Source organism: Oncorhynchus mykiss, chromosome 25, assembly GCF_057628025.1.
Source record: "Oncorhynchus mykiss isolate SJ-2025 chromosome 25, ASM5762802v1, whole genome shotgun sequence".
Taxonomy (NCBI): Eukaryota; Metazoa; Chordata; class Actinopteri; order Salmoniformes; family Salmonidae; genus Oncorhynchus; species Oncorhynchus mykiss.
This window is the reverse complement of record NC_143046.1, coordinates 28,050,267-28,063,022: the sequence shown is the minus strand read 5'-3', so window position 1 is coordinate 28,063,022 and position 12,756 is coordinate 28,050,267. Positions and strand designations below refer to the sequence as shown.

General features: G+C 44.6%; 1 protein-coding gene across 1 annotated transcript in view; it reads left to right on the top strand.

The window, feature by feature from the left end:
* The first annotated feature begins 3,731 nt into the window (after positions 1 to 3,731).
* LOC110504900 (SPARC (osteonectin), cwcv and kazal like domains proteoglycan 1) overlaps positions 3,732 to 12,756 on the top strand; it is a 449,363-nt gene continuing 440,338 nt past the window's right edge. Inside the window, exons 1-2 of the mRNA XM_090219561.1 lie at positions 3,732 to 3,949; positions 4,540 to 4,710. Of these exons, the coding sequence (XP_090075687.1) occupies positions 4,543 to 4,710 (168 nt within the window). The 5' untranslated portion in view covers positions 3,732 to 3,949; positions 4,540 to 4,542. The remainder of the gene's footprint in view (positions 3,950 to 4,539; positions 4,711 to 12,756) is intronic.

Genomic DNA, 12,756 nt, shown 5'->3' with positions numbered 1-12,756 from the left:
GACTATTACAAATCAGTCTGACAGTACTTTTGACAGTAGTTTAATTTATTTAACCTTCATTTAATCTGAAGGAAGTATGGTTTGAAGTGACTGAAATGCATCAGAAAGGTCTTGGGATGTTCAGAAGATCATCAGACAATCATTTTGTTTGATCTTGATGTTCTTTTCCCCCCAGTCTGATTTAGTGCCTGGTCTTGTCCACTCTGTTCTAATGAGGCTTGTTGGGTTTTGTAAAGAGTAACAGAAGACACATACGTGTTCCTGAGAGTCTAACCTTTCAGTGATGGGGTCATAATATGTATTTTAAACCAATCAAAAGATGGTGTCACAGTCAAAAAGTACATTTTTGTTTAATAGTTGTTTCTTTGTAGCAATTCGACAATGAAGGCCTGATTCACGCAGTCTCCTCTGAACAGTTGATGTTGAGATATGCCTGTTGGCTGGTAACTCTAATGAACTATCCTCTGCAGCAGAGGTAAATCTGGGTCTTCCTTTCCTGTGGCGGTCCTCATGAGAGCCAGTTACAACATAACGCTTGTTTTTACGACTGCACACATTTTCCGGAATGACTGACCTTCATGTCTTAAATGAAAGTAATGATGGACAGTTGTTTCTCTTTGCTTATTTGAGCTGTTCTTGCCATAATATGGACTTGTTCTTTTTCCAAATCTTCTGTATACCACCCCTACCTTGTCACAACACAACTGATCTGGCTCAAATGCATTAAGAAGAAAATAAATTACACAAATGAACTTTTAACAAGGCACACCTGTTAATTGAAATGCATTCCAGGTGACTACCTCATGAAGCTGGTTGAGAGAATGCCAAGAGTGTGCAGAGCTCTCATCAAGGCTACTGTGGCTACTGTGAAGAATCTCAAATATAAAATATATTTGGATTTGTTTAACACATTTTTGTTTACTATATGATTCAATATTTGTTATTTCATAGTTTTGATGTCTTCACTATTTTTATACAAGAAGGAAAAAACCCTGAATGAGTAGGTGTGTCCAGATTTTTGACTGGTATTGTATTTACTCTGATTTTTTAGGGGGTGCTGCAGAATCCTTAACAGCCCTTTTCCCACGTCTATGTGCCTGCTTACAGTCGTGGCCAAAGGTTTTGAGAATGACACAAATATTAATTTTCACAAAGTCTGCTGCCTCAGTTTGTATGATGGCAATTTGCATTTACTCCAGAATGTTATGAAGAGTGATCAGATGAATTGCAATTCATTGCAAAGTCCCTCTTTGCCATGCAAATGAACTGAATCCCCCCAAAAACATTTCCACTGCATATCAGCCCTGCCACAAAATGACTAGCTGACATCATGTCAGTGATTCTCTCGTTAACACAGGTGTGAGTGTTGACGAGGACAAGGCTGGAGATCACTCTGTCATGCTGATTGAGTTTGAATAACAAACTGGAAGCTTCAAAAGGAGGGTGGTGCTTGGAATCATTGTTCTTCCTCTGTCAACCATTGTTGCCTGCAAGGAAACACGTGCCGTCATCATTGCTTTGCACAAAAAGGGCTTCACATATTGCTGCCAGTAAGATTGCACCTATATCAACCATTTATCGCATCATCAAGAACTTCAAGGAGAGAGGTTCAATTGTTGTGAAGAAGGCTTCAGGGCTCCCAAGAAAGTCCAGCAAGCGCCAGGACCGTCTCCTAAAGTTGATTCAGCTGCGGGTACAGAGCTTGCTCAAGAATGGCAGCAGGCAGGTGTGAGTGCATCTGCACGCACAGTGAGGCGAATACTTTTGGAGGATGGCCTGGTGTCAAGAAGGGCAACAAAGAAGCCACTTCTCTCCAGGAAAAACATCAGGGACAGACTGATATTCTGCAACAGGTACAAGGATTGGACTGCTGAGGACTGGGGTGAAGTCATTTTCTCTGATGAATCCCCTTTCCGATTGTTTGGGGCATCCGGAAAAAAGCTTGTCTGGAGAAGACAAGGTGAGAGCTACCATCAGTCCTGTGTCATTCCAACAGTAAAGCATCCTGAGACCATTCATGTGTGGGGTTGCTTCTCAGCCAAGGGAGTGGGCTCACTCACAATTTTGCCTAAGAACACAGCCATGAATAAAGAATGGTACCAACACATCCTCCGAGAGCAACTTCTCCCAACAACTCCAAGCATTGATTATGCAAGAATGGGCTGCCATCAGTCAGGATGTGGCCCAGAAGTTAATAGACAGCATGCCAGGGCGGATTGCAACGGTCTTGAAAAAGAAGGGTCAACACTGTAAATATTGACTCTTTGCATCAACTTCATGTAATTGTCAATAAAAGCCTTTGACACTTATGAAATGCTTGTAATTATACTTCAGTATTCCATAGTAACATCTGACAAAAATATTTAAAGACACTGAAGCAGCAAACTTTGTGGAAATTAGTATTTGTGTCATTCTCAAAACTTTTGGCCACGACTGTACAAGTAAGGCCTAAACAAAGCAAAGTAAGCGAACCAATTGATAAGCTATCCACTCACCCTCAGGACTGGACCCTTCAGTGTATCAGTTTGACGTTTTTTCAGACTTCCATATCGGGATGCATAGTTTATAGGTTAGCGCCTGTTCCACACGAAACCCTTCTCCTTCCGCCTTGTTTCCCCTCATTGCACAGGTGGCGCTGCCATTGCATGTCTGCAGTCACACCGTGTACCGGATAGGCTATATATAGCCTCGGGAGCGACAGCCACTCAGAGGGAAGGCATGTCGGCCTGCCTCAGCCCGGAGCCCGGAGAGATGAGAGAATATGTGGAGGGAGTCTGTTGGGAGAGATTATCCCTGCATATTATAATATAATGACCATGTCCGCATGCCATAGGCGTGAGAAAGAGACACAGTGTTCTGACCCGTTTTCCTTTGGCTGCTATTCTATGTTATAGGCCTGTGCTATATTGGACTAGGCTTTACAGGTTTGTTGTTCCCCAGTTTAGTTCCTTAGTGCTTCCTCCATGACATCGTGCGCTGCGCGTGGTGCTGAAGGGACAGCGATGCTGAAAGTAAAGCGCTCGCGAATCTCTGCAGTGGGTCAGAAAGCTCCTCGCGCAGGCCATATCTTGAAATCGGGGTTACATGAACTCGAGGTTACATGAAATAGACCAATAGCAGATAATACAGATTATTGTAAAGTGTCAGATATATTCACAGTGCTTAATTCTACAAAAGCCTTCACGTTTCAAGTAATGGAATCATGTAGTAACAATAGGTGGCAGGTAGCCTAGTGTTTAGAGCGTTGGGCCAGCTGATAAGGTAAAAATCTGTCGTTCTGCCCCTGAACAAGGCAGTTAACCCACTGTTCCTAGGCCGTCATTGTAAATAAAAATGTGTTCTTAACTAGGACTTCTCCAAAGAAACGGCCTACTCCGCTCGCATTTTGATGACCAGAAGAGAGCTGGGGATAACAACTACAAAAGGTGTGTAGGACTTTATCAATCATAAAAGTACAAAATAATCCATCACCAAAAACATATCCTTCTTATTGGTAGTCTTATCACTTGGAAATCTCGCCTTGAAACAACAAACATTCGCTTATTGCATTGTGAATGCACCATTCCCTCCGTTGTAAATCATTGACACACCGACACTGCACTGCAAAGAGAAAGTGAGAGGAAAGAGGGAACAGGGAGGGAGAAAGGGAGGAATAGAGGAGGGTGAAAGAGTGAGTGAGAAAGCGATTGGGTGGGGGGGAGAGAGAGACTGCTATCAGAGAGGCGGAGTCTGGGCGGAAAGGTTACGGAGGGGGAGGAGAGAGACAAGTTCTGAGGCTCGTTCCTGCTGCTCACGGTCGCCGTCAGTATTACTGCTGAGTTCGGAGCTACCGGAGGTCCCGTGGATACTCAGTCTACTCTACCGGACCGTTAAACCGTCTAACTGACACCCGCAGAAACTTCACAACTGAGCCCCCTGTTTCCCCCGGAAGCTGGACAAGCTATCCGAGGTAGGTGGACGGGAGAGGTGGGTCTGAGTTAGGACCCGTGGCGACATTTTTGTACGTAGAGATGAGAGGCAGAGGAAGATAGGAGACGTAGTCTATGTATTTCTGGTTCACTCCGATTTTGGTAAGAGGAGATGTGAGGGGTGCGCGCTCCAAGGAGAGAGTAATTGTGTTGAAGGCTGTTAATTGCATGTTTATCTTCCAGAGAGCCTTTAGAGCTAATCGTTTCCCGTGCTCCATCTGCCACGGTGTGAAAATGCGATGTGTTTTCAAATGTTTGTAATCAGTTTAAGATGAGGAGCAGCAATTGCATAAGAGGCACTCAGTCAATGTAATTCATGCAATCTAATTTGTTGAATAACATCCTGTCCTCCCCCATTGTTGATGCAGATATTTACATCATTAAATTAATATTTCCTGATAGTAAGTGCATGTGAATGAACTTCTAGGTGCGAAGGTTGCGTTGGAAATTATGCCTAGTTCACTATATGTGCATTAGGACAGCAAGCTCCTCTCCATCCCTCGTTGTCCATCCCTTGTGCTCAATGTCACTTTCTCTCTCATTTTCTCTTTCCCTTTCTTTCTTTTTTCAGACTATGCTTTTCTGTCTGCTGCCTCTCGCGGCTCTCTTGCTGCGCGCTGAAGGCAGGCGCGGGGAAACAGAGGTCCGTAACAACAACAATGGCCACGCGCTGGACAACGACAAATGGCTGAGCACGGTGTCTCAGTACGACAAGGACAGATATTGGAACAAATTCAGAGATGTGAGTTTAGAATTACCTTGTTTTTCGCAACTTTGCTTTCAAATGGTATTTTTTTGGCAACTGTTGGATCTGGCCATGAGGCCTGCTGCCATTGCAGTATCTAGTAATGGTTGGGTGATTTGACTGACGCAGGTGTGTGTGTAGGCAGCCCCTTCCTTGCCACACCCTTACTTTAAGTACTTATCGGGCTTAATCAAGTGTGTGGCCTGCTCACCCTCAACACACCACTGACCCACTGATGCTCCCTATTCAGTCACAGGCCACTGGGACCATATCTATCATGGGGGTTCTGTAATCAATGGAACACAGTGGTTTAGGTCCAGTCTCAAATGGCACCACCCTATTCCCTATATAGTGCACTACATTTGACCAGAGCCCATAAAGTGTTCTCGATGGTTGGGACACAGACATAGCCTCCTGTGTGTTTCCTCTAATGCATTAGGGATTTAGAAATGGGTAACGGCAACCGTTAGCAGTCTCATCTAGCCCTGCCATGTTGGTTACTTAAGCAATAAGGCCCAATTTGGTGTGGTATATTTAAGCAATAAGACCCAAGTAGGTGTGCTATATTTAAGCAATAAGACCCAGGGGGTGATATATTTAAGCAATAAGACCCAAGGGGGCGTGGTATATTTAAGCAATTAGACCCAAGGGGATGTGCTATATTTAAGCAATAAGACCCAAACGGGAATAAGACCAAGGGGGGTGGTATATTTAAGCAATTAGACCCAAGGGGGTGTGGTATATTTAAGCAATTAGACCCAAGGGGATGTGCTATATTTAAGCAATAAGACCCAAGGGGGAATAAGACCCAGGGGGGTGGTAAATTTAAGCAATTAGACCCAAGGGTGTGTGGTATATTTAAGCAATAAGACCCAAGGGGGTGTGGTATATTTAAGCAATAAGACCCAAGGGGGTGTGGTATATTTAAGCAATAAGTCCCAAGAGGGTGTGCTATATTTAAGCAATAAGACCCAGGGGGGGTGGTATATTTAAGCAATAAGACCCAAGGTGGTATGCTATATTTAAGCAATAAGACCCAAGAGGGTGTGCTATATTTAAGCAATAAGACCCAGGGGGGGTGGTATATTTAAGCAATAAGACCCAGGGGGGGTGGTATATTTAAGCAATAAGACCCAAGGGGTTGTGCTATATTTAAGCAATAAGACCCAAGGTGGTATGCTATATTTAAGCAATAAGACCCAAGAGGGTGTGCTATATTTAAGCAATAAGACCCAAGGTGGTATGCTATATTTAAGCAATAAGACCCAAGGGGTTGTGCTATATTTAAGCAATAAGACCCAAGAGGGTGTGCTATATTTAAGCAATAAGGCCCAAGGGGGTGTGCTATATTTAAGCAATAAGGCTCGAAGAGGGTGTGCTATATTTAAGCAATAAGGCCCCAGGGGTGTGCTATATTTAAGCAATAAGGCTCGAAGAGGGTGTGCTATATTTAAGCAATAAGACCCAAGAGGGTGTGCTATATTTAAGCAATAAGGCCCAAGGGGGTGTGCTATATTCAAGCAATAAGGCCCCAGGGGTGTGCTATATTTAAGCAATAAGACCCAAGAGGGTGTGCTATATTTAAGCAATAAGGCCCAAGGGGGTGTGCTATATTCAAGCAATAAGGCCCCAGGGGTGTGCTATATTTAAGCAATAAGGCTCGAAGAGGGTGTGGTATATGGCTAAGGGCAGTTCTTAGGCAAGATGCCACACGGAGTGCCTGGATACAGCCCTTAGCCGTGGTATATTGGCCATATACCATAAACCTAGAGGTGGCTTATTGTTATTATAAACTGGTTACCAACATAAATAGAACAGTAAACAAGTACTTTTGTGTCATACCTGTGGTAGATTGTCTGATATACAGACCCAAACTATAATGTGTAACAGAGCATGCTGCAGTGAGAGTGGTTATTGACATAAGCAAACATTTTCTTTACTGGAGTGATGTGGGAGCTAGCGTTGACCCTGGCGCTGCATCGTTCTTCATTGGAGTGGTGGCGTGAAACACAGCATCTAGTGGCTTGTAAACGGCCTTAAGTGAAGCAGCCGCAGCCGCAGCCCAAGTCAGAGCTAGCGTTAGCAAAATCCCTTAAAGCCCTGTGTTGTGTGTATGTGGGGGGAGGGAGGAGGTGTGTGTCTGTGGCGTGCAGCTCCCTCTCCATGGTCTTCCATGTAAATGAAACTCATTAGGTGGAAGCTGCTTGATGTCTGGGAGGAGAGTAGAGGGGAGGAGGGATGAGGCGGAGTGGAGAGGAGTAAAGGCTGTGACATTTTGGTTTAATATTTGATGATGCCTCTGGCGCTCAAAGAGATTACGAATATTATGGACATGTTGGAATTGACTGAAATTTGGAATCTTAAAAACCTAGATCTTGTAAGATATTCTTGGAGTAGGCTTAATCAAACTAGTCAGATTGATTCTTTTCATTTGATCCTCTTATTGAGGATCAAATGCGATCAGACCATCAACCTATCAATCAATAAAATGTATTTATAAAGTCCTTTTTACATCAGCAGATGTCACAAAGTGCTATACCCAGCCTAAAACCCCAAACAGCAAGCAATGCAGATGTAGAAGCACAGTGGCTAGGAAAAACTCCCTAGAAAGGAGTGGCCAGGAAGAAACCAAGAGAGGAACCAGGCTCTAAGGGGTGGCCTGTCCTCTTCTGGCTTTCCTGGGTGGAGATTATAACAGTACATGGCCAAGATGTTCAAAAGTTCATAGATGACCAGCGGGGTCAAATAATAATAATCACAGTGGTTGTGGAGGGTGCAACAGGTCAACACCTGGAGTAAATGTCAGTTGGCTTTTCATAGCCAAGCATTCAGAGTACCTCTACTGCTCCTGCTGTCTCTAGAGAGTTGAAAACAGCAGGTCTGGGACAAGGTAGCATGTCCGGTGAACAAGTCAGGGTTCCATAGCCGCAGGCAGAACAGTTGAAACTGGAGCAGCAGCACGACCAGGTGGACTGGGGACAGCAAGGAGTCATCAGGCCAGGTAGTCCTGAGGCATGGTCCTAGGGCTAAGGTCCTCTGGGATGAGAGGGAGAGATAGAGAATTAGAGGGAGCATACTTAAATTCACACAGGACACCGGATAAGACAGGAGAATAACACCAGATATAACATACTGACTCTAGCCCCCCGACACATAAACTACTGCAGCATAAATACTGGAGGCTGAGACAAGAGGGTTCGGGAGACACTGTGGCCCCGTCTGACCAGGCAGGATATAACCCCACTCACTTAGCCAAAGCACAGCCCCCAGACCACTAGAAGGATATCCGCAGACCACCAACTTACTGAGACAAGGCTGAGTATAGCCCACGAACATCTCCTCCAGTGCACGAGCCCGAGGGGGTGCAAAATCGTACAGGAAGATCACGTCAGTGACTCAAACCACTCAAGTGACACACCCCTCCTAGAAACGGCATGGAAGAGCACCACTAAGCCAGTGACTCAGCCCCCGTAACAGGGTCGGAGGCAGAGAAACAAGGGAAACGGCCAGGCAGAGACAGCAAGGGCAGTTCGTTGCTCCAGAGCCTTTCCGTTCACCTTCACACCCCTGGGCCAGACTACACTCAATCATATCATCTACTGAAGAGATGAGTCTTCAGTAAAGACTTACAGGTTGAGACCGAGTCTGCTTCTCTCACATGGATAGGCACAATTTTCCATAAAAAATTGCTCTATAGGAGAAAGCCCTGCCTCCAGCTGTTTGCTTAGAAATTCTAGGGACAATAAGGAGGCCTGCGTCTTGTGACCGTAACATATGTGTTGGTATGTACGGCAGGACCAAATTGGAGAGATAGGTAGGAGCAAGCCCATGTAATGCTTTGTAGGTTAGCAGTAAAACCTTGAAATCAGCCCTAGCCTTAACAGGATGCCAGAGGCTAGCACTGGAGTAATATGATCACATCTTTTGGTTCTAGTCAGGATTCTATGAGCCGTGTTTATCATTAACTGAAGTGTATTTAGTGCTTTATCCGGGTAACCGGAAAGTAGAGCATTGCAGCAGTCTAATTTAGAAGTGACAAAAACATGGAATAGCTTTTCTGCATAATGTTTGGACAAAAAGTTTCAGATTTTTGCAATGTTACGAAGATGGAAAAAAGCTGCCCATTAAATATTCTTGAAATGTTTGTCAAAAGAGAGAACCGGGTCCAGAGTAACACTGAGGTCCTTCACAGTTTTATTCATTGTCAGATCCAACAAAAGATCTCTTTGTTTCTTGGGACTTAGAACTAGCATCTCTGTTTTGTCATAGTTTAAAAGTGAAACATTTGCCGCCATCCACTGTCTTATGTCTGAAACACAGGCTTCCAGGATGGGCAATTTTGGGGCTTCACTGTGTTTCATTGAAATGTACAGCTGTGTATCGTCTGCATAGTAGTGAAAGTTAACATTATGTTTCCCGAATGAGTTCACCAAGAGGTAAAATATATAGTGAAAACAATAGTGGTCCTAAAACCGAACGTTGAGGAACACCGAAACTTACAATTGATTTGTCAGAGGACAAACCATCCACAGAGACGAACTGATCTCTTTCCAACAGATAAGATCTAAACCAGGCAAGAACTTGTCCATGTAGACCAATTTGGGTTTCCATCTCTCCAAAAGAATATGGTGATCGAATGTGGTTTGCTGAGTAGAGTGTTGGAGACTATTTTGTAAATGACATCACCGAGGATCGGTAGGATAGTCATAGGGTATGTTTGGCAGCATGAGTGAAGGATGGTTTGTTGCGAAACAGGAAGCCGGTTCTAGATTTAATTTTGGATTGGAGATGCTTAATGTGAGTCTGGAAGGAGAGTTTACAGTCTAACCAGACACCTAGGTATTTGTGGATGTCCACATATTCTAAGTCAGAACCATCCAGAGTAGTGATGCTGGACGGGCGGGCAGGGGCTGGTAGCGATCGGTTGAAGAGCATGCATTTAGTTTTACTTGCATTTAAGAGCAGTTGGAGGCCATGGAAGGAGAGTTGTATGGCGTTGAAGCTCGTCTGGAGGTTAGATAGCACAGTGTCCAAAGAAGGGCCAGAAGTATACAGAATGGTATTGTCTGCGTAGAGGTGGATCAGATAATCACCAGCAGCAAGAGCAACATTATTGTTGAATATAGAGGAAAGAGTCGGCCCGAGGATTGAACCCTGTGACTGCTAGAGGTCCGGACAATATGCCCTCTGATTTGACAACCTGAAAAGTAGTTGAACCAGGCAAGGCAGTCATTTGAGAAACCAAGGCTGTTGAGTCTGCCGATAAGAATGTGGTGATTGACAGAGTCGAAAGCCTTGGCCAGGTCTATGAATACAGCTGCGCAGTATTGTCTCTTATCAATGTAGGTTGTTATATCGTTTAGGACCTTGTGGTGCACCCATGACCAGCTCGGAAACTAGATTGCATAGCGGAGAAGGTGTGGTAGGATTCAAAATGGTGTAAGGGATTTCCGAAAAGGATCAGAGGACCAATATGCGGCGTGGTAAGTGTCCATGGTTCTTTTAATACGTAAATGTACACATGAACAACTGAATACAAAACAAGAACCGTGAAAACCCAAAACAGTCCTATCTGGTGCAAACACAGAGACAGGAACAATCACCCACAAACACACAGTGAAACCCAGGCTACCTAAGTATGATTCTCAATCAGAGACAACTAATGACACCTGCCTCTGATTGAGAACCATACTAGGCCGAAACATAGAAATACCCAAATCATAGAAAAACAAACATAGACTGCCCACCCCAACTCACGCCCTGACCATACTAAATAAATACAAAACAAAGGAAATAAAGGTCAGAACGTGACAAATGGTCAGTGATCTGTTTGTTAACTTGGCTTTTGAAGACCTTGGAAAGGCAGGGTAGGATAGATATAGCAGTTTGGGTCTAGAGTGACTCCCCCTTTTGAAGATGGGGAAGACCGCGGCAGCTTTCCAATCTTTGGGCATCTCAGACATTACGAAAGAGAGGTTGAACAGGCTAGTAATAGGGGTTGCAGCAATTTTGGCTGATCGTTTTAAAAAGAGAGGGTCCAGATTGTCTAGCCCTGCTGATTTGTATGGGTCCAGATTTTGCAGCTCTTTCAGAACATCAGCTATCTGGGTTTGGGTGAAGGAGAAATGGGGGAGGCTTGGGCATGTTGCTATGGGGAGTGCAGGGCTGTTGACCAGGGTAGGGGTGGCCAGATGGAAAGTATGGCCAGCTGTAGAAAAATGCTTATTGAAATTCTCGATTATTGTGGATTTATCGGTGTTGACAGTGTTTTCTAGCCTCAGTGCAGTGGGCAGCTGGGAGGTGCTCTTAATGTCCATGGACTTTACAGTGTCCCAAAACTTTTTGGAGTTTGTGCTGCAGGATTCAAATTTCTGTTTGAAAAAGCTATCCTTTGTTTTCCTAACTGTTTGTGTATATTGGTTCCTAACTTCCCAGAAAAGTTGCTTACCGTGGGGGATATTTGATGCTAATGCAGTACGCCACAGGATGTTTTTGTGCTGGTCAAGGGCAGTCAAGTCTGGAGTGAACCAAGGGATATATCTGTTCCTGGTCCTACATTTTTTGTATGGTGCACGCTTATTTAAGATAGTGAGGAAATCACTTTTAAAGAATAACCAGGCATCTTCTACTGACGGAATGAGGTCAATATCCTTCCAGGATACCCGGGCCAGGTCGAATAGAAAGCCCCGTTCGCTGAAGTGTTTCAGTGAGCGTTTGACAGTGATGAGGGGTGGTCGTTTGACCGCAGACCCATTACGGACATAATCATTGAGGCAGTGATCTCTGAAATCCTGGTTGAAGACAGCAGAGGTGTATTTGGAGGGCAGGTTGGTTAGGATGATATCTATGAGGATGTCTGTGTTTACGGAGTGAATGCCATCCTCTTGGGGAATGCTGCTTTTTAGTAAGCTTTGCAACAGTATCAAAAATAAATGTTGGATTGTTATTTTTCTCTTCAATTAGGTTGGAAAAATAGGATGATCGAGCAGCAGTGAGGACTCTTCGATCTTTCCAAGCTTGTTGGAAGAATTGGAGCGTCATTTGCTTCAGGCCACGGGTATTTTCTGTATACCAGGGAGCTAGTGTTCAATTTGTTTTGGTTTTTAGGGGTGTGACTGCATCTAGGCTATTACGGAAGGTTAAATTTAGTTCCTCAGTTAGGTGGTTAACCAATTTTTGTACTCCGACGGTGTTGTGGAGGGACCCACTTATCATATGGGGTGCCTTTAAATGTGCCTTTAGAGAACAATCAATTCACATTTCATTCCAAAAACCAAACCGGTAAAAGGAGAAAAGACTTAAAACCTGCGACACAAAATACATCTTGTGAAGGCCTAAATACACAGGACGAACTATGGTTGCAATTGATTCCTTTCAGACGGTGAAAACCTGTTTGCCTCCACGGCATTCCAATAGAGATACAGTACCAGTCAATAGTATGAACACACCTACTCATTCCAGGATTTTTCTTTATTTTTACTATTTTCTACATTGTAGTATAATGGTGAAGACATCACAATTATGAAGTAACAAATCAAAATATATTTTTATATTTGAGATTCTTCAAATTAGCCACCCTTCGCAGTGGTTAAGGGCGCTGTACTGCAGCGCCAGCTGTGCCACCAGAGACTCTGGGTTTGCGCCCAGGCTCTGTCGTAACCGGCCGCGACCGGGAGGTCCGTGGGGGCGACGCACAATTGGCCTATCATCGTCCGGGTTAGGGAGGGCTTGGCCGGTAGGGACATCCTTGTCTCATCGCGCACCAGCGACTCCTGTGGTGGGCCGGGCGCAGTGCGCGCCAACCAAGGTCGCCAGGTGCACGGTGTTTCCTCCGACACATTGGTGCGACTGGCTTCCGGGTTGGATGCGCGCTGTGTTAAGAAGCAGTGCGACTTGGTTGGGTTGTGTATCGGAGGACGCATGACCTTCAACCTTCGTTTCTCCCGAGACCGTACGGGAGTTGTAGCGATGAGACAAGATAGTAGCTACTAAAAAACAATTGGATAGCATGAAATTGGGGAGAAAAAGGGGTAAAATTTTAAC